Source organism: Sphaerodactylus townsendi, linkage group LG08, assembly GCF_021028975.2.
Source record: "Sphaerodactylus townsendi isolate TG3544 linkage group LG08, MPM_Stown_v2.3, whole genome shotgun sequence".
Classification (NCBI taxonomy): domain Eukaryota; kingdom Metazoa; phylum Chordata; class Lepidosauria; order Squamata; family Sphaerodactylidae; genus Sphaerodactylus; species Sphaerodactylus townsendi.
The window spans coordinates 51,820,569-51,847,749 of NC_059432.1; the positions used below are offsets into that span (position 1 = coordinate 51,820,569).

Consider the following 27,181-nt stretch of genomic DNA (forward strand, 5'->3'; position numbering starts at 1 on the left):
ACATTCTAAATCCAGGCAAGCGCGTGTGTTACCACTTTACCCGCCACGCACAGCAAACCAGCACCACAGGATTAACCTGGAAGAGGCGACGCACACATCTGCTCCTCCCCTGATCCCCCCCCCCCCCACTTGCCTCCGCAGTATTATGAGGTCAGCGCGCGGGAGGACGTGTTCTGTGACGTCACTCACCGGCTCGCTCCTGTTCCTCCAATCGAGGCGTAAGGGGAGGGGAGGGCGGTTAGACGGAGGACTGGCTGTTGGTCTCTCATGTCCGGGAGGAGGAGAGAAAGGAAGGGGAAAGAAGGAAAGGCCCGGATGCTGCCGCTGTGTGAGGCGGAGCGGGCCGGAGTTGTTTCGCGCGGCGGCGGCGGCAGGGATTGACCGGGACGGCTTGAGAAGGGTCCCTTCAGGTCGCCGCCCGCAAAATGGAGGTGGAAGGGCTGGCTGTGTCGCCGTCGGGGGCGGCGTGAGGCGGCGGCCGGGGCACGAGGCGGCGTGTCGGTCTGAGGCAGCGAGGAGCGCTGAGGCGAGGCGAGGAGCGATGATGTCGGTATACGGGGTGCTGCTGTCGGCTTTGTTCGGCTCCTGCCTCACGTTGCTTATTCAGCTCCTGCTGCTCTATCGGAAGAAGCCCGAGCCCCCCGAGGGGTCGTCCCAGCCGGCCGGCTCCAGCCCCTTCACCGCCAGGGTGCTGCCGGACTCCAGCCTCAAGGACTATTTCGCCGGCTACGTGGGACACGAGGCCCCTGCGACTGGCGGCTCGACTCCTAACCAGTCCCCTACCCGGTCGGAGCAGGGCTGTAAACAGCAGCTGCCCGCACAGTCCCAGGAGCCCTCTGTGGAGTCCACTGAGGAGACCCTCTACTGGCTCAATGCCGTCTGCCTCTTTCTCTTCAGGGAGCTCAGGGATACTTCCCTGGTCAGGCACTGGGTCACTAGGAAGATCAAGGTGGAATTTGAAGAGCTGCTCCAGACTAAAATGACAGGCAAGGTGCTGGAAGGGCTCAGCCTGAGGGATGTCTCGCTGGGGGATGTGGTGCCCCTCTTCAAGAACATCAAGCTGCTACGGCCGGTGGTCTGCAACGAGGAAGGTTGCCCCGAGGAACTGGACTTTGAGGTCGACCTGGAATACAGTGGTGGCTTCCACTTGGCCATTGATGCTGACCTGGTCTTTGGCAAGTCAGCCTACCTCTTTGTCAAAATCTCCAAAATAGCGGGTCGGTTAAGACTGGTTTTCACCCGTTTGCCTTTCACTCACTGGTCCTTCACCTTTGTGGATGAACCTCTCATCGGCTTTGATGTCAAGTCCCAATTTGAAGGCCGACCCCTGCCACAACTTACTTCCATCATTGTCAATCAGTTCAAGAAGGTTATTAGGCGCAAGCATACCTTGCCTCACTATAAAATCAGGTGAGGGGTTTGGGGCTTAAGCTGTAAAAAGGAGCTTATTTTACTGAAGAAGTATAGTAGGGACATTTGAAGTAAACACTAAAGTGCCTCTGGAAAGTGTTAGGAAGACCAACAGATTTTGCCTTGTCTAATTTGAGTTTCTGTCCCTGAGTTCTCTATAGAAGAAAGAATATTCTCTGTTCTTGGTTTTGCAGGCGACACCAAGAGCACCTCACTGCTATTGCTGCCTCCTGTAAAAACCAGCAGAAAAAAAGTTGTCCATTATCTCAAGTTCTGTGTGAACTGCAGATGCATATGTGAGCTCCCCTCTCCCCTGATGTCGATGGTGAGAACTGTCTTTGCCTCTGTGTGGCCTTCCCTGAGACCTTTTGTTTATGGAGAACTTTGAAAAGATTGAATGATTTCTGGACTAGGGTGCAGGATATTAGCGTGTGCTGCAGGAAAGCAAGCAAGTAGTCTTGTGGATTCTCTGGTGCAAATTACTAGGGTGTAATATTCTTTGAAAATCTTAGGAGGTAATTAGAATTTCTAACAGAAAGGGTTATGATACTGTCTGTATACAATGCCTGTTGGTATATTTGATGCTTTCTGGTCAACCTTTTGGGGTCTGATTGCTGAAAAAATACAATACTCACCTGGGAAGAGGTTGGTGTGCAGGAGGCAAAAGGTGGGAGGGGTGATGAGGAGTTTACTAGGCCGGACACACTGGAAATACTGCATATTTATCAGGCGGGTGGTGGTGGTATGGGAGTAAGGATCAAAAATAAAACTGCTTTACAAATGTAAATGATAGAAGCATATCCCAGCTTCACCATATCCTGGCACATATGTTGGGGGTTGCCTAACCTGGCTTTACAGTATCTAAAGAAAAGGTTCTTGGCCATTCAGTATCTAGATTTACTGATGCCCTTTCATAGCATGATTTGTTAAGCTGGAGGTAGACACTATTCTTTTTAAAGAGGTGAACTTTTTTCTTCGTAAAATTACTGGTGTTTCTAATTGTGTTGCTGGAGTTTCTCTGTGTGCAGAATTGGGCCTCAGATTCCTTGAAGCTTGAATTTGGGCTGCAGTCTTCAGATTCTGGGTTAAGATTCTATTCTCCATGACATCAGCAGATACTTAGACCTATTGAAAGCTGATTCTTATCAGAACTCATGGAGCAAATTGGTTGGAAGTCATATCCAAATTTTGGGAATCTACCTTTATGATTTAAAAGTTCATGGGCCATCAACAGCTCTTGCTATACTCTTGAGCTGCTTGCAAAAACTTGATTTTAGAAACATACTTTTAGGATAAAAGTATGTAATGTGCACTTTTGTACCTAGGTTTAATGCTGCCACAATCTCTTCCAAAATACTTTGACTTCCTGATATTTCCATGCTGCAGAAAATTATTTAAGTTGACTAAATTGAATGCCATTCTGTTAGGGGAGTTTTTGGGTCATTTAAATAAGGTGCCATATTCTGAGTGAGTATGTCAGTGTGGTTCTGGTCAAATAGATACCTTTCAACATTCTTTATTCAGCTGTGACTTGCTCAGTATGGCAAGAGATAGGTGGATAAAACTTTTTAGCTCGAATCCTATATGTAAATTGAATAATTTGAAGTTTCTTTTTACAGGGGTTCATTTTAGTGTTACATTGACAGTTGCCAAGTTTTCTTTCAGTTGTTTAAGATTAATAATTAGTAATTCTGGATTGTTTACGTAGAGTTATATATAAATGTATTTTGTCGTTTTTTTAGTCTGCCTGAGATTATTCAGAGCCAAATTGGCTGTAGGAGCAGTATCATTCAAGTGTTAACTTATTTGCTTGTCTTAAGTGAGCATCCATAATTTGTAAAAATAATGTGAAATTTAGATGCGTATGTGTAAGTATTAATGCATGATAGCAAATGTTATTGGAGGAGATCTTCAGTAGCTGATAAAATTTTGAATATTAGGTATCATAGAGCTACAAGGAGAAATCTTTCCTTCACAGCTTTGTCTGGCCAGTTGCAACTGGCTTGTAGTGAAGAGTTGCATGTCTTGTAGTCTGCGATCCAAAGCCTCAGAAAATTTGCCTTCCAGTAGCTTAAGTTTCTGAAGAGGTAGACTAGTCTTGCAGTAGATTACTAGGCACAGGACAGATTGTCCTGTGTTTGAAGTGTTCTTGCTTGGCATTTTGACTGTATCTAGTTCTTGAGTTTGCAGTTTGCAGATCTCTGGCACAAGATGTGATACCTCCTAGAAGATCGTTGGAAAAGCTGAGAAAGTTGGATGGCTTGGTCATATGAGTGGTAGAACTGGGCTTAGTTTTTTTAAATTATTTCTCACTTTTTGTGTTGGCTCAGGAAAGCTGAGACTGGAAAGAGACTGATTAGAGAAAATGTGAAGTTCTAATTTATTTTTGTTCAGGTTGCTTTCTTCTCAGTTCCAAACCTTTCCAACTTCTTCCCTGTAACTGGAATTAGCACACATTCTCCTTATCATTGATTAGTCCAGTTCAGTGGCGTTCCTCCCATTGGGCAAAGTGGGCAGATGCCCAGGGTGCCACCTTGTGGTGGGTGCAAAAATGCAGGTTCATTTGTGGGGTTTTTCTATTTTCAGTGTTTTTCTGTTTTTGGCCTGCAGGGTGTGCAGTTTTTAGGCTACCAGCACCAAAATTTCAGAGATATTTCGGGAGACTCTCCTGATGATACCACCCAGGTTTGGTGAAGTTTGGTTCAGGGAGTCCAAAGTTATGGACACCCAAAGGGGGTGCCCCCATCTCCCATTGTTTCCAAAGGGAGCTAATAGGAGATGGGGGCTACACCTTTGAAAGTTCATAACTTTGGACCCCCTGAACCAAAATTCACCAAACCTGGGTGGTATCATCAGGAGGGTCTCCTAAAGATACCCTGAAAGTTTTGTGCTGCTAGCTTAACAATTGTACCCTTGACAGCTGGCACCCTCCAAATTTCCCCAGATTTTCCTTTTAAATCCCCTGGGATTTAAAGGGAGAGCCTGAGGTCCCCAGTTTAAAGATTGAAAGTGATGCTGTTTCAGGGTAGATGAGAATCCTCCCCAAAATAGCATCACTTTCAATGTTGTTTAAACTGGGGACCCCAGATTCTCCCTTTAAGGTGGATTTAAAAGGAGAATCTGGGCTCCCTAGTTTAAACACCACTGAAAATGATACTGTTTGGGTGTGGATTCCAGCATCACTTGTTTAAACTAGGGAGCCCAGATTCTCCTTTTAAATCCACCTTAAAGGGGGAATCTGGGGTCCCCAGTTTAAATAACATTGAAAGTTATGCTGTTTCCCCCAATTGGGGGGACTGGAACATAAAATGTTTTCATAGCAGTAATAAAACATTTTGAAAATGTTTTCAAAACATTTATTTCTGCTTTGTGGCATGGCCTATTGCTATGTTCAGATTTGTGAGTTGGGGCATGTTCTATAATGTGATGGTGACTTTGAAACGACCTGGTGGAAAAAATCATTGTTTGGTCATGTTGGGGGATGGTGGCCGCCCATGGGGGGGCATCAAACTCAGGTTTTGCCCAGAGCTCAAGTTTGCCTAGGTACGCCACTGCTCCAGTTCCTTTCCTTCCTTTATTAAACATATTGCAAAGCCATGTTATCAAAGGAGGAGGGTCATGATTGCTAAACACAGTTGAGCCTGCAGTGAATGAACAACTGGCGGAGGGAGAACGTGAATTGTAAAAGTTAATGTTTTCAGGTACCATGGGAGACAAGGAAGTAAAAAAACCTTGAAGTTATGATACTTTTACCTTACTAATAATTTGTTAAAAATGTTTCTCTGCTAGGCAAAATTCATGCTGGAGAATTATCATTGAAATCTCAGTGTAATCACAATGTGCTTATTTTTTTGGGAAATTTAGAATAAACATATTCAGATTTACACCCCCAGAATGTATTTAGCTTTGCTAGTATGGTGACTAACATTTAGGTATAGTTTTTACACTTCTAAAATTAGGAATCCGTTGAGACAGGGATTATTTCACTTTTTCTAAACTTCTGTTGATACTTGCTGAGAAAGTTCATGCAAGCTTTTCAATTTCTCTGTCCCACTCCTTGTTTTTCCTAAAATGTTTTCTGTACATTAGGAATCCTGTAGAGGAAAATCCCATGGGATGCAAAAGACTTGTGTGAGAAGTAAACATTTGCTATTGCTTTGTGTGTGCATGGAAGTAATGTGCATGTGCACACAGGCCTGTTTATGTTTTTGCCACTGGTTAGCACGTATTGTGGATGTGAAAAGAACATTAGAATTGTAAAACCATTTTAAGATAGTTTGTGTATTCTTTGGAGCTTGCTGAGGTTGTGTCAGCACTTATTACTTGATGTCTATGAGATAAAATATTTTATAGAAGTTTTTTTTAGTACTCTTGGAGAAATTTTAAAAAGGGGCTTAAGGGGGAAATGAAAAAAAAAACCTTTCCCCCTAAATTATTCTGATTTTTCCAGGTCTTCATATATCTAGTGTCTTCCCCCTGCCCACAGTTTGAATCACCTTAGGTTATAACTGTTTTAGGCTTAATTTTGTTCATATATAAAACATTGTTTTGATGGAACGTGAAGTACTTGGTGTTTCTAGGTTTCCTTCAAAGTGCTGGATTAAGAATGTCTTGAACTGATCTAGCTAGGCACCTCTTTTCTTTTCAATTGAGAGTATATACATAAGATTGCAATATGTTAACTTTACTTTGTCTTAACTATTCATTTTTGCTTTATAAGCCAAAACATGCTGGTGGTCCTTATTAAAATAATTTTCCCTGTTTGTATACTGGAGGAATGCAAGTGTCTTTGATGTCTTGGACAAAATTTACAAATGCAAACTGCAATGTCCACTCTCTTATTCCTTTGTAAACAGTGTTTATTCATTCTTTTCGTTGTATTTCACTGCTACCAGGAATTTAATTCCAAACCTCTTTACAATGTATCCTGAAGTGGTGTGTATGAGCTTTAAATCAGTTTTGAAGGGCTATGTGGTCCTGTTAGGTCTCGAACCGTAAGCCAATAAACGGACTCTGTATTGTTGATCAATAGCTTTTATTGATAAGTGTCAGAGGATCAGAGCTTGGCAAAGCCAGTTCTGACTAGCCTGGCTTTTCCCAGTTCCTTTATCCCCATCAGTTTCCCCCTCCCGCTTACGCAAGAAGTTGTGAAAGATAGTCCCCTGAGGTGCCCCAGGGTTGGTTGCAAATAGCAAGAGAAGCCACCTGACCTCTTGCCCCCATGAGATAAGGGAAACAATACTGTTCCTCATGGGACCAACGTGTCAGGGGAAGTCTAGTTATCTACAAAGGATGTGAAGCCATAAAATAAGTATCAAGGAAAGAATGCTGCAGATGGCAATGGTAACATGTAACAGGCTGGTTACATATATCTTGTAGCAGCATTGGTTTACAGTTACATCGAGTTAGGTCCTGAAGAAATTACTAGTGTGGGATTCCAGGGTACATTTAACAAATTAAATTTTTATTTATGTATGTTTTTTAGCATGAAGGTTTCAAGAAACAATTTACAACAAATAAAACAGAGGGAACAGCCTCTGCTGAAGTGAGTTGCTTCACAACAGTCTGCTCTCTCTTATACATCTTTGACTCGTTTTCTAATGTTCCAAGGTTTCTTCCTATTTCTTTGGCAATTCTACACTTCATATAACACTATAAGTTTAGCCCAGTCACCTGTCTTTCTCCCAAGTTTTGCAACTTACTTCTCATTTAAAAGAAACATACACAACATTTTAATTTGTTACATAAGCCTTTTCTCTAGCCCCTGTGATGCAGTTGATAATTTCCCCATTCTAGGGACTCAGGGTACTCCCTGGGGACACCTGAAAGACACCGTCTATTCACAACTATTACAGAAGCCAATATGGAGTCAGGCACCATTATGAGATGGTCCATTTATCACCACTAAAAATCCCTTATTGCCCATCTAACTCTTTGAGTTGTGTATCCTTCTGCACTATTGCACCCTATTACCTAAGTGCAGTTAGTTGTCTTGCGGGGTAAGTAAAAGTAGCGTGGTTCTGCAGGTGAAAATAGTCCCAAATGTCTGTGAGCTTTAAGGAATCATTTTTAAGCACAGCTGTCTCGCGCCAGACTTGGCACGGGACTGACTGACCCCATTGGCTCCCTCCGACCCCAAGCAGTGACCCGAGCCCAACTGCTCCGATGAGAGATCACCTCAGCCAGCTGGGAGCAGGTGGCAGGACAACCAGTGATGGGTAGACAGATGCGGTGAAACCCAACATCAGTGGGCTGTAACTGGTTGTCCCAGAGCTGCAGAGAGGGACAGGTAGTCAGGAGTGAGCCAGGCACAGCGGCTTCAGATTTTCCTTCCAAAATCAGCATTTCCAGTTCGGAGCTCTGCTTTTCAAACTTGCTTTGGAATGCTGAATATTATGATATTCTGATTTGTTTGTCTACCAGGGAAAAAAGCCTTCAAGGATACAAGTCAGATCATACAGATTTTGGAGGACCATGTTTACCTTTTGAACAAAGACAAAAAAAGTCAACACGATATCGAGCCTGGTCATGAATATCTCCAAAGCCAAGTCAGAGAATTAATGTCCCTGACCTGACTACAGGGCCTTGTGTTATAATGCATAGGTTTGGTCCCATGGGCTCATCTGCTTTCCCGGCCTCTCCAGAGGTTCCTTCATTCTCACCAGTCAGCGATCATAAAAAGGTATAAGTTGTACCTAACAACTTTCATCAGACAAAGCAAGATCTTTGAAGATCAAGTGGATCAAGCACAACCACTTGACAGGGATAATCCTATATTCAGAAGAATATATTACAAACTTTCACTGACACCTGTCTTATCAGTTGAGCAGCTTCCATATGAGAACAGCCAACACAGGATTTCTGGACTAAGGAAGAGAAGTGACTGAACATCAATGTCTTAGAACTCAGGGCCATCAAGATGGTGCTTCTACACTTCTACTCAACAATCGAGGACCAGCATGTTCTCGTCAGGATCGACAACATTTCAGCCAGGGCCCATATCAACAAACATGGGGGATCCAAATCGTTCACCTTACACTGTGAAGCAAAGAACATTCTATGTAGGCAGAAATGAATCTGCAATTGATATCGGCAGAACGCATTCAGGGATCACTCAACACATGAACAGACCAATTGATCAGGTAAACCATGGATGAGAATGAATGGTCTATCAAAAGGAACACTTTTCAGATGACCATGGGCAGATTTGTTGTTTCAAGGGTAGATCTGTTCACCTCAGCCTCCAGTTATCTTGTACCATGATTCTTTTCTGGATACCATCATCCAAGAGCAGAGTTACTGGATGCACTAACCTTTCTGTGACCACATACATTTCTGCCTGTACCAATTATGCCAAAGGCACTAAGGAAGGTACACCAGGATGCTCTGCTAGTTATCTTTTGGCTTGAAGACTGTGGTTCCCATATCTATTGGAACGTTTAGTGCAAAAACCTTGGCATATTCCTGTGAGCCAGGACATGCTGCAACAAGATCTGGTGTGGTTCCCGGACCCAGAGTAATTCTGACCAACTGCATGGCTCTTGAACAGAACCAGTCGTTAGAACAATGTTATACCCTAGAGATGGCTGAAACCACCATGGTCTCTAGGAAGCTATCTTCCTGATGCATATACAACTCTTTCTGGAAAGCCTTTGTGAGATGGTATCATCTGTCCCAATCCTGATTTCATAGTAGCCTTCCTTAAAGAGGGGGTACACCAAAAACTGAAGGCATACACACTATGTCGTCAGGTGGTGGCTTAAGCAACCATAATTCCACAGGTAATGGTTGCTTTGACTAAACATCCTCATGTTCCTCAAAGGGGTGGCACAGACTGACCCTCTTAGTCATCCATTATTTTCCTGCTTGGGGACTTCATTGCTGCTATCTGCTCACTAGTGCTCCATTTGAACAGCTAAGAGCGATTCTGATTAAGTGGCTCTCGATGAAGACTTTGTTCTTGATGGCGGTAACTTCAACTTAAAGGATCTCAAAGCTGGAGCTCTTTTAGCCAGGAAAGGTCCCTATATTTTCCCTAAGGGCAGGGTGAGATAACTTTGGGATGCTGCCTTCATGCCTAAAGTTAACTCCCTGTTCATTGAAGGCAAGAGATTCACCTGTTGTCCTTCTGTCCACAGTTTGCACACACTAGATCTGAGAAGGGCTCTTAGGATCTACATCTGGCGTGTAGATTCCATTGGGAAAGTGAACTTCTTATTCATCTCTTTGACAACTCCAAACAAGTGAAAGAAAGTGTCTAGGTCAGCCATGTTACACCATAAAGCAGCACATTTTCCAGGCAAATAAGGCCAGTAATGTCCCCTTTCCCAAAGACTCCCCAGCTCATTCAGTAAGAAGTGCAGTCAATCTTGACCATCAAGGCTCAGTTGAAAAAAATACATAAGGCTTGATCCTCCTTATCAACTTTTGTCAGGCACTACAGAATATATTTCTTCAGCTAATGCAGCTTTCGGGCACAGAATTCTGCAGCATGTCATAGAAAATGTGTAATTCCCACCCGATGGCAGAGGAACGCTGTTTTTGAAAGCCCCAAGTTTCAAGTTGCCCTCCTCCTCAGTGTGAAAATGGGACCTTGGAAACTTATTCTGAGAGTTCCTTCTGTTCTGAGGTAAGGAGGGTATCTCGCCCACCTGAGAAGTGAAGAGGAAGAGGTGGACTGGATAAAATTTTGTCATGCTGCAGAAATGAGAAATCAAGGAATAAGGCTAAGTGACAATGATTACATTATTAGAAGTGATGAGAACAAACAACTTGGTTTATCTCTTTCTTGAGCACCAGCTCATTTGGTGACTTTGTTCGAATGCCTTTTTGACTATGTCAGCATGGTTTAAACTATTCTTGTTTCTGACTTGTGTTCATTGTTTTTTTCTTCCTGTATTACTTGTTAGCCCTGAAAATATTTAAACTGAACTAGGTGTTTCCTGCCTAAGAGACAGGAAATTGAAAGGGGTTTTTTTGTCCTGTCTCCCTGAGCAGCCAATGGGAAAAACCCAAGTTTCAAGATGCCATCCTTATCTCACAGTGGGAGAAATCCTCGCAGTAAGTTTCCAAGGTTCTGTTTTACACAACATACTGTCAGTTACTAAATGCACCAATGTATTGCAGCAAGCCTCCTTTTAGGTCCTTTCTCCCTTTTCTTTTATACAGCAGGGAATGCCTGATAAAATGTTCACTATTTGTAGGGGTGGGTTTGGAGAATTCCATTAAATAACTTTAACTACAAATCTGTTAAATGGGGATATGTTGTTATTGTATAAACAGGTTAGCTTTAATAATGATCTCTAGAGTGTAACAGATAAACATGTCAAATGTATCTATTTGTGTTCTGGTATCTTCCTCTGCCTGAACATAAAGATGTGGCAGCAGCTAACATGAATGATAACTGATGCAGCTCTTGTTGCTGTGTATGGTTAGCCCAGAGTTGGGTCTGAAGCCTAATTTTCACAAATTATAACTGCATAGGGGGGCGCTTGCAAGATGGAATGCTGCCTCACTAATCCTAATATCTTATTTTCTGTGGAACAGCCTGCTGTAGTCTGAAATGATATAGTACAGGCTTGGATAAGTAAATAAGTAAGAATTAGATCTCAGTGTAAGAACATGTACTGGCTGGACTGGACCGCTCCTCAAGCTTGTAACATTTGCCCAGATCCTTCTCCCCCTTCTTCATGCATAGTGCCCGCTAAGGGCCAAGTAATTCCCAGATATGTGTGGCCTAAAAACAGATGTTTACCTACTTATGTGTCAGTAAGACTGAAGAGGAACCATGTGACAGTGGATACTTAAATTAAGACAGTGAAAGCTGTAGAAAGGGTGGAAGTCAACAGCCATTCTCAAAATAGCACTTAAATTCATTTTTTAAAAATGTGACCAGTGTTTGCTTCTGAGTTGGTCGTTCTGAAAAGTGTGGATAAATGTGGAACTGGCAGGAAGCTGTTTGTACATTTGCCTCTCTTGAAGAGGAAGAATGAGAGGGAATGAAAGGACGTTAGAAGGATAAGTAAAAGAAACTTGATTTTAAAGGATAAAAGTAATCTAAAGCTTGAGGAAAATGTTGCAAGCAAATCATGATTTCATAAAATGGTGAAAAATCATATGTAGAATCAAAAGCTCAAGTCCACCACTATGACATCATCCCGAATAACGGCTCAACTTCGCAAAACACCGGAACAATTTCCAGAGTACCCATATCAGTCACACACCCAGACATGAACTCTACAGTTAACAGAATTTCATCTAATGGATGTGTACAGTACTCTCAGTCACAGATCACACCACTGGACGGTACAGCCTGACGCCAGAAATGTCCTGCACTATCGATACTTTCCTGGAACATATCAGGGTGGTGCCGCCACATAGGGGATTCTGATTTAATGAAATTTCTAGCCAGTTTTAATATTATCTCATTACAAGAGACTTGGACCAGTAGCGACATTCATCTTGCAGGTTATGCCTCCTTCTCAATTCCAGCATTCAAGTTAAAAGCCAGAGGGAGGGGATGTGAGAGCAGGTACTTGTATCCTAAGTCTCTCTCAACGCAGAAATCAATGCAGTAGCACTAAACTCCGCGCCTTTGGCTCCAAGCCCCATTGATTCTCGGCAGAGTCTCAATCTGGAAATTTTTTTACTAGTAAAATGTTTATTTGCACAAACCCGCAGAAGAGGCAAGCATTCTTTGTAGAGAACTGGTCACGCATCTCCATCAATACATACTTTCTCAGCTTTGAGCAAGAACATCCCTCTGACACCATTGCCATTGCTGGTGATCTAAAACACCAGGATCGAGAGAAAATGATTCAGCTCCCTAAGTCAAAGATGTGGCTTAAATTTGGATGAAATTCAATCTGACACCACTATATCTCAATGCAGGTTGGTCCAGCTTATCACACCATAAATCAAGCAGCTCCCCATTTGATAGGACCTTTGCCTCATCGTAGCAAATAGGGTAATTTTAAATGGTCTTCCCTCCCTTTGATTACCCTGGAAAGTCTCACGCTTAGGATCTGCACGTGGGGTGAGTGTGGATTGATTATGTAATAATATCGCTTCTGAACTAACAAACCACATTGATCACTTTGCAATTATGGCTCGAACGGAAAGTGAGCACTCTCCCCTTCTTCTTAGACTAATAAACAAATCCCTCTTCAAAGCAAATCAGCTCAGGAAGAAGGGTCTTCCTGTCATGTCCGGCTTCGCTTTGGACGCAAGAAAACTGAACTAAACGCCAGCCATTCTATTTCTGATGGATCGGATGGCTAACTTTCTTCTTCAATAACAGTTAACTGCTGCAAGGACAGCAGGAGGAGGTTTGTCAAATCTATAATGAACTGGTTTCCTATCTAAATTCATTCAGGGTTCCAGTAATCAATCACATCATAAATTTTCACATCTTCAGTGAATCCCTCCCACCTTGGTTTGACGGAGAATGTATGAGCGGCAAGTCCCAACTCCGGAAGTTATGTCATCATTGTGAACTTAGAGGAAAAGTGTCGCTAACAAAAGAGTACCTCGCAGCTAGAAAGTCCTATCATGATCTTTAAAGACCAAAAAGAAATTACATCTTACAAAGATTTGGAACAATCTCCATCAAGCCTTTAACTCCAGAGACAGCAAAGCTTTTGGCGATAATTAATTCAAGTGCCGGCGAGCCCTATACAGCCATCAGTTCTCAGATTTCAGTGGAAGCATGGAGGACACATTTTACAGCCATTTTCTGCAATCCAGAACTTTTGGATACTCCATGTGCAACTGGAGCAGCAAAGCATTTACCTGAATGGCCTCCTGTCAGCTGCGACGAGGTGATCACCCTTATATCTGACCTAAAACAAGGGAAAGCGCCAGGCCCTGATGGCCTGCCACCTGAACTCTTTAGAAGATTCCCGGAGTTCTGGGCCCCTATTTTGGCTACCCTGTTTACCAAAATTAACAACAGTGGCTGTATCCCTAAGCATTGGACTGAAGCTATCATTGTACCTCTACATAAAAAAGGCGATCCATCAAATCCATCTAACTATCGCCCCATAAGCTTGCTTTCAGTGGCTAGTAAGCTTTACGCAAGGTACCTTATGATACGTCTCACTGCCTGGTCCTCTTCAGTGCTCGGCCCGGAAGAGGTAGCATAAGCCACAGGTAAATCCACCCGTGACCATTGTCTGGTTTTAAAACCATTTGGCGGAGAAATATTGCCACCCTGCAAGGGTGGGAAACTCCTTATGCTTTCCTAGATTTGAAATGCGATTCGACTCTATCCCCAGGAATCAGCTGTGGGAAAAATTGACTGTGTTGGGAATAGACCAGAGATTACTGTTTCTTATTCGCCAGTTGTATTCCTCAACTACCTGTCAAGTTCGTTGTGATCGTGCGGGTCGCTTAGCTTCACCTATAGTTTCTAACAAGGGAGTCAAGCAGGGTTGTATTCTTGCTCCTCTCCTGTTCAATCTTTATTTAAACGACCTTGCTCCTCATTTATCTCAGACTAAAAGTCACGCACCCATTTTGGGACAAAGACCCACATGTGCACTTCTCTATGCAGACGACACTGTGTTACTGTCTCGGTCCAAGGTGGGCCTGCAAAGACTACTTCAAGCCTTTGCGACGTACTGCACAAACAGTGCCCTGTCGATTAATTATAACAAATCCAAAGTGCTGATCTTTTCGAATTCAAAAAAACTCAGCACGTGGAAAATAAACGGTACATTGATTGAACAGGTCCATTCATACAGATATTTAGGAATCACCTTCCATCATTCCTTAACCTGGACCTCTCATATCCACCAGACTCTCAATACAAGTAAAATCAAAGTGTTGGCAATATCCAGATTTTTTCACACCAGAGGCGGTCAATTTTTTCCTGCCGCAATGGAAGTTTTTCAGTTAAAACTACTGCCACAATTACTTTACGGAGCTCCAATCTGGGGAGCAAAACCGCTGAGAAATTAGAGAGTGTTCAATCTTTGTTTCTTCGTCGTTTATTGGGTCTTCCAAACTCAGTCACGTATCAAGTTCTTTGTTTAGAAACCGGAGCCAGTGTAATTTTTTCCCCGGTTTGGCTCTCTTTTTTTAAGTACAGGCCTCGCCTCCATAATAGAGCCCTCCCGGGCCGTCTCACATATTTTCAGTAAGCGACCACTTACACTACACCTGGCACACCAAAATTATCAAGCAAATAAACAACATAGGTGTATCTTTTGGACCAACTCCTACTGATGGATCGAAAGACAGGCTTTCGGAGTTTTGAAACAACGTGCTCTTGACATTGAAGGGCAGCTTCTCACAGCTGGAGCCTGCAGAACTTGTTCTCCCACATTTTATGGCATTTCACCACCATTGCCGGGTTTTATGGCTAAATATATGAGTAATTTAATCAATCCACATCTCCGTAGATATTTTATGCTTGCTCGGCTAAATGTGTTACCGACTGCCCAAACAAGAGGCAGATATCATGGCATCCCACAGGAGAACAGGACTTGTTCCTGTGCAGCGGGCCTACCCGAAACAACTGAACACGTGCTCCTTCATTGCAAAGATTTGGCAGTCTATCGGTTGCTTTTTCTCGAGGCCATCTTGAAGAAATTTTCAGTGAGATCAGACAAGGAAATAGTTTCACACCTGCTTAGTGACCATCATCCCCACACTACTGAATCAGTTGCCAGGTTTTTAACAAAGGCACTTGGATCAAGAGTGAAACCTTTGTGTAAATTTTAGTCAATTGGTTTTAACATAATCTGTATTTTACCACTCTTTATATGCCATTAAAGGTTTTGGATTTGTATTTGTTGTTGAATCAAATGTAGCTCATTCTTTAAAAATATCAACTTTGGTCTGGCTGAAGTCAATTTGCAAAATAGAACAATTCTTTTGTTCTATATTTAATTTTAAGTTTTGTTTTTAAAACTGATAAATGATTTTATTTTCGATGCTGCTCTTGCATGTAACCTATTTAAATATGTTATTGGTAACCCATTACTCTATTCCTGTAGTCACTTAAAGTTTGTACTCTCCTACAAGACATTTTGCAAATAGATTACTGGATTAATATAATTGTACTTGCAGTGGAAGGAAAAAGTCTTGTCATGGAGGAGTTATCTTTTACTTACAGTCCTATTTTTGAAATACTAGCCAGCAGAATTATATAATTTGTGACAAGTAATCAATGCCTTGAATGTCATTTTTTCCTCATGCAAAACCTACCATTGTAACTGGACTTTAATTTAGAGTAAAATAGTTTTTGGTGCTGGCCTATGTTGAGTGATAATATAGATTATTTTTTAAATGCACGTTGAATATGTGCCTAATGCACTGAATATAAATTATTTCATTCATTTTCATAGCAAGCAATTGGGGTAGATGGCCATTTTCCATATTGTAGATTCCATATTGTAGATCCATATTGGAGAGCTGAGAATAAAAGAAGTGGCTTACCCGTAGTCACAGTTTGGCCAAGATTTGAACCAGAGTCTTCCTAGTTGTTTTATTTTACAAAATTTCACTATCTTCCATCCGAACACTCTCTTGTCTCCCTGATACTCCAGGACACACAGGCTAACCCCTGGTTTTCTTTGATAGAGAGGAAGATCATATCTATTGGTGTGCCCCTTGAATCTCTCTATTTAATGGAGTACTGTGTCCAGTTCTGGTCGCCGCATCTCAAAAAGGATATTGAGGAGATAGAAAAAGTGCAGAGAAGGGCAACAAGGATGACTGAGGGACTGGAGCACCTTCCCTATGAGGAGAGGCTGCAGCGTTTGGGACTCTTTAGTTTGGAGAGGAGGGGGGATATGATTGAAGTCTACAAAATTATGCATGGGGTAGAAAATGTTGACAGAGAGAAATTTTTCTCTCTTTCTCACAATACTAGAACCAGGGGGCATACATTGAAAATGCTGGGGGGAAGAATTAGATCTAATAAAAGGAAACACTTCTTCACGCAACGTGTGATTGGTGTTTGGAATATGCTGCCACAGGAGGTGGTGATGGCCACTAACCTGGATAGCTTTAAAAGGGGCTTGGACAGATTTATGGAGGAGAAGTCGATTTATGGCTACCAATCTTGATCCTCCTTGATCTGAGATTGCAAATGCCTTAACAGACCAGGTGATCAGGAGCAACAGCCGCAGAAGGCCATTGCGTTCACATCCTACATGTGAGCTCCCAAAGGCACCTGGTGGGCCACTGCGAGTAGCAGAGAGCTGGACTAGATGGACTTTGGTCTGATCCAGCTGGCTTGTTCTTATGTTCTTATGTTTCTTAATGTCCCGCTCAGAAGCGTTCAATATGCTTAGACCAGCTTCTAGATCTGGAATTTGCAGATTTACATCTAGCAGCCAAATGAACTTGCTCCCCTACACAATTTTTAATTCCATTCGAGCAGAGCCTATTATCTTTATGTTTTAACAAATCCCCGCTCAAGGAGAGCTCACAATATTGTGTGGTTCAACGTTATGCCCTCTGGCCTACTAAATGGTAGGTTTAGCAACCTAGAAAAATCTGCAAGGTTATACAGCTGCAAATCCAACTCTGACTGGTTTTTGTGAAGAGGTTGCTAATTTTATTATGGAGATAGTCGAGAGTATGTACTAGTATGTAAGTATTATGGTTCTTCCTTGGTCTTCGCTCCTATTACTGTTGTATTTTATATTCGTTGTTTGATTATGCCAATAAAGGCTATGTATATATAGTGATGATGAATCAGTAAAGCATCGAGGCACACAAGGGGCTTTTCTTCTTCATACAGTATCAAGAAAAAGAGGGGATGGTATTACATTTACAAGCAGGTTATAATTAAGTTCAGTAATTAAAGTAACTTTTGAGTGTAACTTTTTAAAGGGAAATCATCTTGCATTCTGGGTTGCCTTCTATTTGGTTAAAGATGGTATATTAAACAGAGTGGATGGGTATCAAGGGGAGTGTTTTTCGTCTTCATTCTTCCTTGGTTTTCTCCCTCTATGCTCTTTTTCCTTTGCTGGGAAAAGCATGAGGAACTGCTCCTAGAAAGCCTCTCCATATCAGGGGCTCCTGTGGCTGAGAGATTGCAAATAATGGATAATGCTGAGTGCTTACACTTCAGTATCTCATAGAATTGGCTTTAAAATGAAACTAGCAGATGAGGAAAGGAAACAAGTTGGAAATACAAACTTTGTTTCTCTGTCTACCCTGTTCACCATCTTGAATTGTTGTGTGTCTTTATTTGAGTTTGTAATTATTTCCTCTCTGCTGCAGCTGCATATTGAATACTATCAGAAATATTGTTCTGACAAAGTGATTTGTACTTCTTCTGACTAGGTTCAAGCCATTCTTTCCATTTCAAGTTGTGCCACCAGAAGAATATAGAGACCGTAATCTCAATATACAAGATTTCTCATTAGCAGAAGGCCGACTGAAAGTGTCCTTAATAGAATGTTCAAGGTATGTCTTCATGTCTGGTTTTGTTTGAGTATCCTAAGCAGGTATTTGGATTTAACTGGGCTGAAAATAATTGACAACTAGGACTGTTGTCTTAAACTGAATATTTTGCTAAATATTGGATCAAGAAAAACTAGTTTTTGTCCCCCCCCCCCCCCCCGGGGTCTCTTTGTACTTCTTCTTTGGTGTGAAAGGGCTTTAGCAATCAGTTATTCTTCTTCTCAGTGTCCTTTAACATTCTGTCAAATTTAAGTGGAAAACAAGAACGAACTCCTTATTTTATTCCTATTTTAAAGAGCATGGAATTAGGAAAGAAGTCCCCAAAACACAAAAATAGCATTGTTAATTTTAAATATTAAACAGCTTTGACAACAAAATAATAATTTATAACTGTCAACAAGACCAACACAATGCAATTCAAATTTAAAATATGTTATCAATGAAGTCATGGCTGAGGAATCCTCCTTCGTTATTGTGAGTCCCAAAGAACTATCATTGGATCATTTTTGGCAATGATGTCTACACCTTAGAAGTTTTAATACTGTTGTATATTCAATGAGATCTTATCCAGCAGGAGACCTGGATTCAAGAGCATCCCCAAACTACAACCTGTTCCTTCAAGAGAAATGCAAACTCATCTAAAACAGATGACATCTTAAGTTCTGGGCCAGACCTTCTGCTCACTAGTTGCAATTCCATCTTATTGGGATTAAGTATTAGGTTATGTAATGTTATCTTGCATCTCAGTTGGGAAATAACCCATATTTTCCCCATTTAGTCATTCACATTCCTACTACCAGGTCTGGTAATTCCAGAAGATTTAAAAGCAGTACAGATGTTTGAGAATTATATATGTTTGAGGCGTGTCCCCATGTGACACACACTGTGTATTGATTAAACTCAGCCGTGATTAAAATATAATAATTCTGAAATGCTTCCTCAAAGACTGATAATTTCTTTCTATTTAATTATTACATTGGAAGTCAAAAGGCAAAAACTTCCTTCAGTGAGATTCAGTACTTCTGCATATGAAAAATAGTCTGGATGATAAGAACCAGTCATTGCCAGAGTTTTCAGAGTACCCTTTGTACATTTTTATAGGTTATGAAAAATCCCTAGTTTTAGATACACATGGAACACTAAAATAATGCAACCTATGAGATGTGTCTTAATCCTAAATGCATTTAAATGGAAGTTCATTATTTTCAGGGGTGTCTGTCTGATTCCATATCTGGGATATCTACTTTTAAATCCTCTGTCTGTCTGTCTGTCTGTCTGTCTGTCTGTCTGTCTGTCTGTCTGTCTGTCTGTCTGTCTGTCTGTCTGTCTGTCTGTCTGTCTGTCTGTCTGTCTGTTTTTTTGAGGGCTTTATTCAGCTACATGGTTGAGAATGCATAAGGGCACTGATACGGAAATTGCAATTTCCATTCATTCTTCTTGCTGTAGTCTACTAAGCCCCTTGAGTTCCTTCATGTCAGTTGATCCTCATGAATACCTTAATGTTTGTCTGTGGTAGGAAAGCAAACAGTAGATATCTCTGCCCCCTTTTAAGAAAGCATAAGAACACTTAGACTTTAGTGGGGTGTAAGCCATTGCAGTTTTTTAGCTGAGGTTGGCACGCTTTTCCTCAAACTTTTACAATCAGAATAAAGAAAGGTACTTTTGATTTAAAAGTAATACAAAACTGAGCTTTGGCCTTTCATGTTTTCTCTCCCCCTTCCTTTGATTGCTATGGCTTGATGTGATAATTGATGTGATAATTGCTCTTAAAGTTGATTTCTATCCTCCAAAGTTTGGTAATACTAAAGTTATATTGTGATGTCTTCTGATGGCACAGTTCCTCTTTCCTACATAGGTGTCTGTCTGTTGGTCAGATACCCATGTTTGGGTTACCTTTTTAATATCTGAGGATGCATGTATGAATAAATGGAAGAAAGTAATGACCCAAGAAAGTAATTGTGCTAATCTCACTAAGACAAGGAGATAGTAAAACTTCAGCTTCCTGCACCAAAAGTGGGGAGCAATTCATTTTTTGCTCAGGAAAAAATAAGTATTTGTAGAGGAGCTCTTCTTAACTACCCTCCTTACATATTTTTTTCTGTCAGACTTTCTCTCTTTAAACTTTAACCCTTCTTTGATTAACTGTTACCCCTACCCCCCATACAAAAACCCCTCAAGGACAGAGATACTTTACTTTGCCCCAGAAGGAGTAGCTAGGAAAACCCCTCCTCTCATTAGACACAATGCAGTAGCCTTCTAGCATCCTAACTTCAGCTAGAGGAGAAGATTGCATGATGCTGAAGCCAATCATTGGCACAGTGTCCAGCAGCAGGAAGATTTTGGTGGAAAACCTGTCACTGAGCGGAGCCCTGGAACAGTTGTCTGGGCACAGTAGCAGCTTCAGGCTGGCTCATTACGTATTTTAAGGTGCCAAAAAGATGATATGAGAATTGCCCATCTGTTGTTCCTGCTACACCCAATTCCTCAATACAGTTCACATGCAAAATGCCAGTGACATCCTTTCCCCAAGAGCCCAGTTGAGTATCAGGACAAAAAAAAATGCCACAGTACAACCTATAAAGGGAACAGCTCCCAGCAAGACGACTACCGGTAATTGATTCTGAAATTGGAGATGTTGCATCCCCTATCAAATAAAAAAGATAATGGAATTTCTAAGGAAGAAACCATGGAACCTGAAAGGGGGAAGAAAAAAGTCATATTTCTAACAAGTAAGAAATCAAGCAAGCACTGTATTTATTTAAATAGTTTATTCATATTGAATTAGCTAACACATATTGGATTAGATATCTGAAATGCCCTGCTTTATATCATTGGTGTGTCCTAGAACCTACTTTTTGATGGTCCATAGCATCTGTAAAACATTCAATACCACATTTCAAATGAACCAGCTTTTTTCTGTTAGCTTTCTTCATTGTCCAACTTTCACACACTTGCATAGCAATAGAAAATATTATTGTATGAACTATCTTGAAGTTGGTCACCAATGACAAATTCTTATACTTAAGGATTTTTTAGCTGCTTCATGCCTGCCCTTTCCAGTCTCCTTTTTCTTTCTGAGTTCTTCACAGCAGTCTCCTTTTTTATTTGGTGTTTGAGCCAAGGAATAGAAAATCTTGAAAAATTTCAATTTCTTTTGCCTTAAAATTATGTAATGCTTCAGTAGTCATTATTTTTGTCTTCTTGATGTTCAGCTTTAATCTTGCTTTGGCACTTTCTGCTTTAACCTTCATCAGTGGTCATTTCAAGTCTTCATGCTTTTCTGCATATCTCAAATTGTTTATGACCCTTCTACCAATTTTCAGAGTCTAAGCTCCTTATGTTATTTCTCTCAGCTTCACTGGCACACACAGACCCCCTCACCACATGAAGGTGTGCGTCCAATTAAAACATGCCGATGTTAATGCAAGCAATGCTTCTGTCTTTCAGATTCCTTATCTTTGGATCTTATGAGCGGGAAACAACAGTTCATTGCACACTTGAACTGAGCAGTAATGTCTGGGAAGAAAAACAGAGAACTTCCATCAAGATGGTAAATTGCATGTACTGTTTTACTGTTATTTGCTGCACCCATGTTTTTTTCTGTACTGCTTAATTGCCTTCATTTTTGAAGAACGAAACCTTGCATAATTTGGATTGTGGGTTATTGTTTAACCTAAAGCCAAATTTCATGCCCTATAGTTCTTTTTGTGGTGGCAATAGTTGTCGTGTTCCACAATTTCCAGATAACCAGAGCTTGAAATAATACTTTCAGATGATCTAGAATTGGTCTTTTGAGTATGTTCACTTCTCCCTTTTTGCATATTGAATTATGCTAGTTCAAAGTCATGGTATCTGTGCCATGCCATATGGGTTCTGAATGGGCTCTGGACAATTGTAGAAGAGGTTTTAGAAGCTCTAGAGAAGCAAAGGCAACTCCCCCTGTGCTATTTTCCCCACTTTTTTCAGTATGAAAAAGGGGAAGGAATGTCCTTCCTTCAGTACCTTGAAGCTGCTGCTGGAGAGAGGTTGACTCTACTTGACGCTTAGGAAAATTTAAAGAATTATGTGTACTTTCTTTTTAGGAGAACAAGGTTCAGCTTTTTCTTCAAGCAGTATATTTTAGAGAAAAATATTTTTTTTAAAGGTGAGGTCCATCAAATATGGCTCAAAAAGTTCTATTTTTAAAAAAATGTCTCACAGACAAAAATTTGTCACTGCAGTGGTCATACGCTTTACCTGTTCTGCCTTGGTGAGGAGCACAATGCATCCACATGTCCTTCATTTACATCACTGTAAAGGCAAGGCAAGAGCAGGGCACACACCTTAGAATCATAAAGGTGGAAGGGATCATAAAGGCCATCTGGTCCACCCCGCTGCTCAGTTTAGGATCAGGCTAAAGCATCTCTGACAAATGTTCATCCAGCTGCTGCTTGAAGTTTCTCAGTAAGGGGGAACTCACCACCTCTGTAGGTAACCAATTCCACTACTCTTGCTGCAAGCATTCTTTCCTCATGTCCTGCTGGTACCTTTCTGCCCATAATTTATATCCATTATTGCGAGTCTTGTCCTCAGCTTCCTGCCCTCTTCTAATCAACAGCCTTTCAAATAGTTAGAGAGAGCAATTCTGTCTCCACTCAACCTCCTCTTCTCCAGGCTGAACATTCCCAAGTCCCTCAGTCTTTCCTCTGGGCTTGGTCTCCAGGCTTTTGATCACCCTTGTTGCTCTCATCTGTACTTACTCTATTCTGACCACATCCTTTTAGAAGCGAGGCCTCCAGAACTGTACATAGTACTCCAGATATGGCCTGACCAATTTGATATACAGTGGGACTATGATGTCTTGTCATGTCTCTCTTGCATCCACATCACACTGACTGCTCTTAGCTTACAGTCCACCCAAATTCTGGAATCTAATTTGCCCACACTGCTACCCAGAAGTATATCTCATATCCAGTATGCATGTCTCTCATTTTTATTACCCAGATGTATCCCTCTGCAGTTGTCCTTATTGAATTTCATTTTGTTCACATCTGCCCACTTTCTGGTCTGCTCAGATCTCCTTGAATCCTATCTCTTTCTGGGGTGTTTGCTACTCCTTCCAACTTGGTGTCATTGCAAATCTAATGAGTAGTCCCTCCACCCTCATCCAGATCATGTATAAATATGGTGAAAAATACCAGACCCAAAACTGAGCCTGTGAAACCCCACTGAACACCTCCCTCCAATCAGATAAAATGTCTTTGGATGTGGTTCTCCAACCAGTTTTCTATCTACCTAAGCATTCACAGTCTTCCACTTTACCCATCAGATCATCGAGGGGTACCCTGTCAAAAGTTTTGAGGCAGCATTTTGAGAGAAAGCCAGTTCTGGAAAGCCATCCCAGCCTAATACCACTCCACAAATTTCTGAGAGGCTGGCACACTCTTTTTCCAGTCTGAAACCTGTTTGATGTCGTCATGTACATCTTCCAGTGAAGACCTTATCTTCAGTTTTGCCTATTTGCACTGTTTCAGAGCTGCCTTCAGAGAAAGTATACCATAAGCACAAACTTCATGATAAATTAGGCATTTGAAACCTGACCAGGTTTTCATCAATTCATACTCTTTCCAAGTTCCAGGACACAATTCCAGACTAGACCACCCTTTATCCTGTAAAGGAAGTCATGCCAGTTCTGAGGACATCTTCAAATTGGGAAATGCTCCCATTTCTGTGTGTTCTGTGACAGAGGTCAAGGTCTAAAACCGAGCCCCCCTCTTTGGCTGCCCATTCACTGCATCTGATTTGAGAAAGCTAAAAATTCAAAATAGTGTCCATTTCTGATTTTCTCCCTCTGCTGTACCCAGGCCTGTGATTTATGTCTCTGGACTTCTCAATGTCTACTTTCACATCAAGATCGGACCAGGTTTTCAAAAATATCTCTATTTTCAATGTGGTACACTATGCTTACAGTCCACACTGCTCCCATTCAGGTTAGCAACAACCCCCAGGGTTTTAACTGTTGTAGTTTATTTATGCAGACTGGTGTGCAAGTTTTACCCATATCATGACAACTAATTAGTGGCAGCTGACACAAAAACAAACTACAGGCAGACATTCACTTAAGCATCCTAAAAAGCATTACACTTACTGGTAAATTTTGACACATCCAATTGAGATCCCATGCATAAGGTGACTTTCCTGAGCACAATTTTAGACTCTCCCTTTGCAATGGCTTTCCTGTCCCAAGAATTGATCCTGGCCATTCAGCTGGGGATTCTGCAGTTCCAATGACACAGGCAGCAGCAGGCCATTTCCATTTGGACTGCAGGACCTCATAGCTTGCACCATGGCTGCAGCTCCCCTTTCAAAGTTGCAAATACTACACTTTTGGCTCCTAAGGGGGTTCAGTGCCTTCTACTGTTTCCAGTTCAAACGATTAAACCTTCTAGTGGTTCTATTCAATTTTTTCTGTTGGCAGGCAACACAGAGCAATCTCCTAATTGGAGTGCTTTTCATCCTCCTCTCCAGAGGTTACCGTAGCCACGAATGCCTTCCTTCTAGGGGTGTGTGTGTATGGGGGGGGGGGGGGTGTCATGTTGGACTTTTCTCAGTCAGCAGTACTTAGTTCCACCAAGAGAGCTTACTCCACATAAATATTCTTGGGCTTAAAGCAGTCTACAATGTGTTGCTTGCCCTTCTTTCTAAAGGCAGCACATACCAAGTCAAGATAGGCTGCAGACTTTCAGCCCCAACTCCAATATTTAGGTGAATTGTCTCCTGCGTCCACTTCTGCTGTGAGCTCGCGTGAGTTGACTTTCCTTTACTTCTTAATGTTCATTCAAGCACTGCTCTATGGATGTAGATGCCACAAAAGATGCAGAAATTTGAAAAACAGTGCTTTAGTCTTTGTTTCTACTTTCCATGACATGGTAAGTCAGCTTGTTATTCTGCTGTGCGGGGACTGCACAAGTGTCATGACAATGAAAATATGGTTGCACTTACTTGTAACCTGTTCATTGGGCGGTCGCCTCTGTAGTCACACATTCCTCCCTCCTGCCCTGCTGTGAGCTCCTGTTTCCCGCAAATTTGGGTAATAGTATCTGTCTGCAGTGGCAGCTTTTGGGAACGGAGGGAAGAATGCTTTTCCCTCTCTTTTCCATGCCAAAAAGGTTGAAAACCATAGTGTGAAGGGGAATAGCCTGTGCGTCTTTAGAGCTTTTGGTTGGCCTGCGCATGCACTGAGCCCATCTCCACTGTTGACTACTGGAGGAACAACAATTACTGGTAAGTGCAACCATGTTTTCTGGTCCATTATAAAACAATAATTTTCATGCTTAGTTTGAAACAACAAAGACTGTTTTGAATGCAAGGTATTAAACAACTACAAACTTCCTTAAACTCCAAGAGGATATCTAATTTAAAAAGACATGCTTAAAAGATATAAAAAGACATGCTTAAAAGACATTAAAAGACATGCTTAAAATCAGTTTCCATCAATAAGACATATAGTATATATAAAATATTAAAATGAGATTTTTAAACTGCAATTTTACCTTGGATAATTTTTATCATTGTTTGTATCTGGGGTATTTTTGTTATCCAAGGCAACCTACAGGGACTGTGTTACTATTTATCAGGTGTGGCTGTATCTCTGGATCACTTAAACAACTTCCCTTGATCATTATCGTCCGTAAAAAAATGTATATACAGAACTCCTCATGGGCATTTTTGTACACCACTGGGGTTAAAAAGCATTCAAAACGTCAGCATCAGTAGATTTTTGGGGTTATTTGGGACCTCAGATGCTTTTCTGTTTACATAAAGCGAAACATATCTTACGGTGACATGCCTCTGAAGATGCCAGCCGTAGCTGTGGGTGAAACATTAGAAGCAAAAACTACCAGACCATAGTCACACAACCCATATATTTCTAATTGGTTGATTTTTCCATTCTGGATAGTTACATATTTTTACAGCAGGTGGCAGCATTGCTATTCATATACATAGATTCTGTGAGAGAATTAGTGTGGTAGGATTGGACTGCTTTTAAATGAGTTTTGTAGTCAGAATGTTTTCTTAGGTTACGGTAGTGATAGAACTCTTATATTCTCCAATCTTAAATCAATAGAAAAAACAGCTTAACTTGCTATAGAACAGTGATGGCGAACCTTTTCGAGACCGAGTGCCCAAATTGCAACCCAAAACCCACTTATTTATTGCAAAGTGCCAATGCGGCAATTTAACCTGAACAACCCCCTCGAGCAGGGGCCAGCCTGCTGTAGCCCCCAGCAAGTCCCACGTTTGCCACTCTGCGCCTCTCTAGCATCTCTGCCGCCTCTGCCCCCACCCCCCCAGGTAGCAGCCACCTGGAGCACAGGTACCAGGCCCACCAGCCGAGTCCTCTCTGCTCGCTGGGGTGCATGCACATCAAGTCCAGCGGCCCAGGCCAGCCTAGATGTATGGGGGAGCGGGACAATTTCAAGACAAACTCTGTGTGTTTCTCCACAGAGAGGGCTCTGAGTGCCACCTCTGGCACCCGTGCCATAGGTTCGCCATCACTGCTGTAGAAAGCATTCCAATTTCAAGATAAGCTCACCCATTTGGTCCATCTGAGTTGACAAAAGGCAGATAAGATGATGAGTTCTGCTTTTTCCTACCTCTAAGGGAATTCTGGAAGAGAAGTTGCATTTTTCATTCCACTTGACCTAGGCTTAATAGATATGTGTATGACAAGTGAGCTGGACAGGCCTCTGTGAGGAGTGGGCTGGTCACGTGTGGAGATCATTAGTGGGTTGCTCCTCTGCAGAGTCGGGGATAAAACTTTCAGAGGATCTCATCATTTTTCCAACCTGTCTTCACATGGTACCTAGACTCAGAACATACTGAGTACAGAAAAAGTTCAACACATAGATATGCCTTGTTGAACTCAACTGAGTGTTGTGTAGTAGTTGAAGTAGAATCTAGAAGATTCAGGTTTGAATTCCTACTCTTGTCATGGAATTTGAGTGGATGACCTTGGGTCAGTTATATATTCTCTGCCTAACCTACCTCACAGAGTTGTTGTGAGGATCCAATGGATGTTGGTTAGGCAGAGTGTATCCAGAGAATGATAAAAACAACTATGGTTCCCAACAGAAGGGAGAGGAGTGAGATATAAAGTACGTGAGTTCCAGTACAGTTCTTGATTGCTGCACTGGCCTGACATTCTTAAAATGTGGTTATGTGGCATCATAGTCTTGGAACTTCCCCAGGGAGGTGTGCCTGACCCAGTGGTGGCGCTACAAGGGGGTGGGGGGTGCACCGGGTGCGTGCCTGGGAGATGTGGAAAATCGCCCCGGCCCCTCCCTCTTCTCCCCACAGCACCCCCTGC

At 41.8% G+C, this 27,181-nt stretch overlaps 1 protein-coding gene across 1 annotated transcript in view; it reads left to right on the forward strand.

Annotated features, from left to right (window-relative positions):
• Positions 1-206: 206 nt before the first annotated feature.
• PDZD8 (PDZ domain containing 8) overlaps positions 207-27,181 on the forward strand; it is a 59,397-nt gene continuing 32,422 nt past the window's right edge. Inside the window, exons 1-3 of the mRNA XM_048505935.1 lie at positions 207-1,410; positions 17,713-17,835; positions 21,280-21,382. Coding sequence (XP_048361892.1) covers positions 542-1,410; positions 17,713-17,835; positions 21,280-21,382 — 1,095 coding nt within the window. The 5' untranslated portion in view covers positions 207-541. The remainder of the gene's footprint in view (positions 1,411-17,712; positions 17,836-21,279; positions 21,383-27,181) is intronic.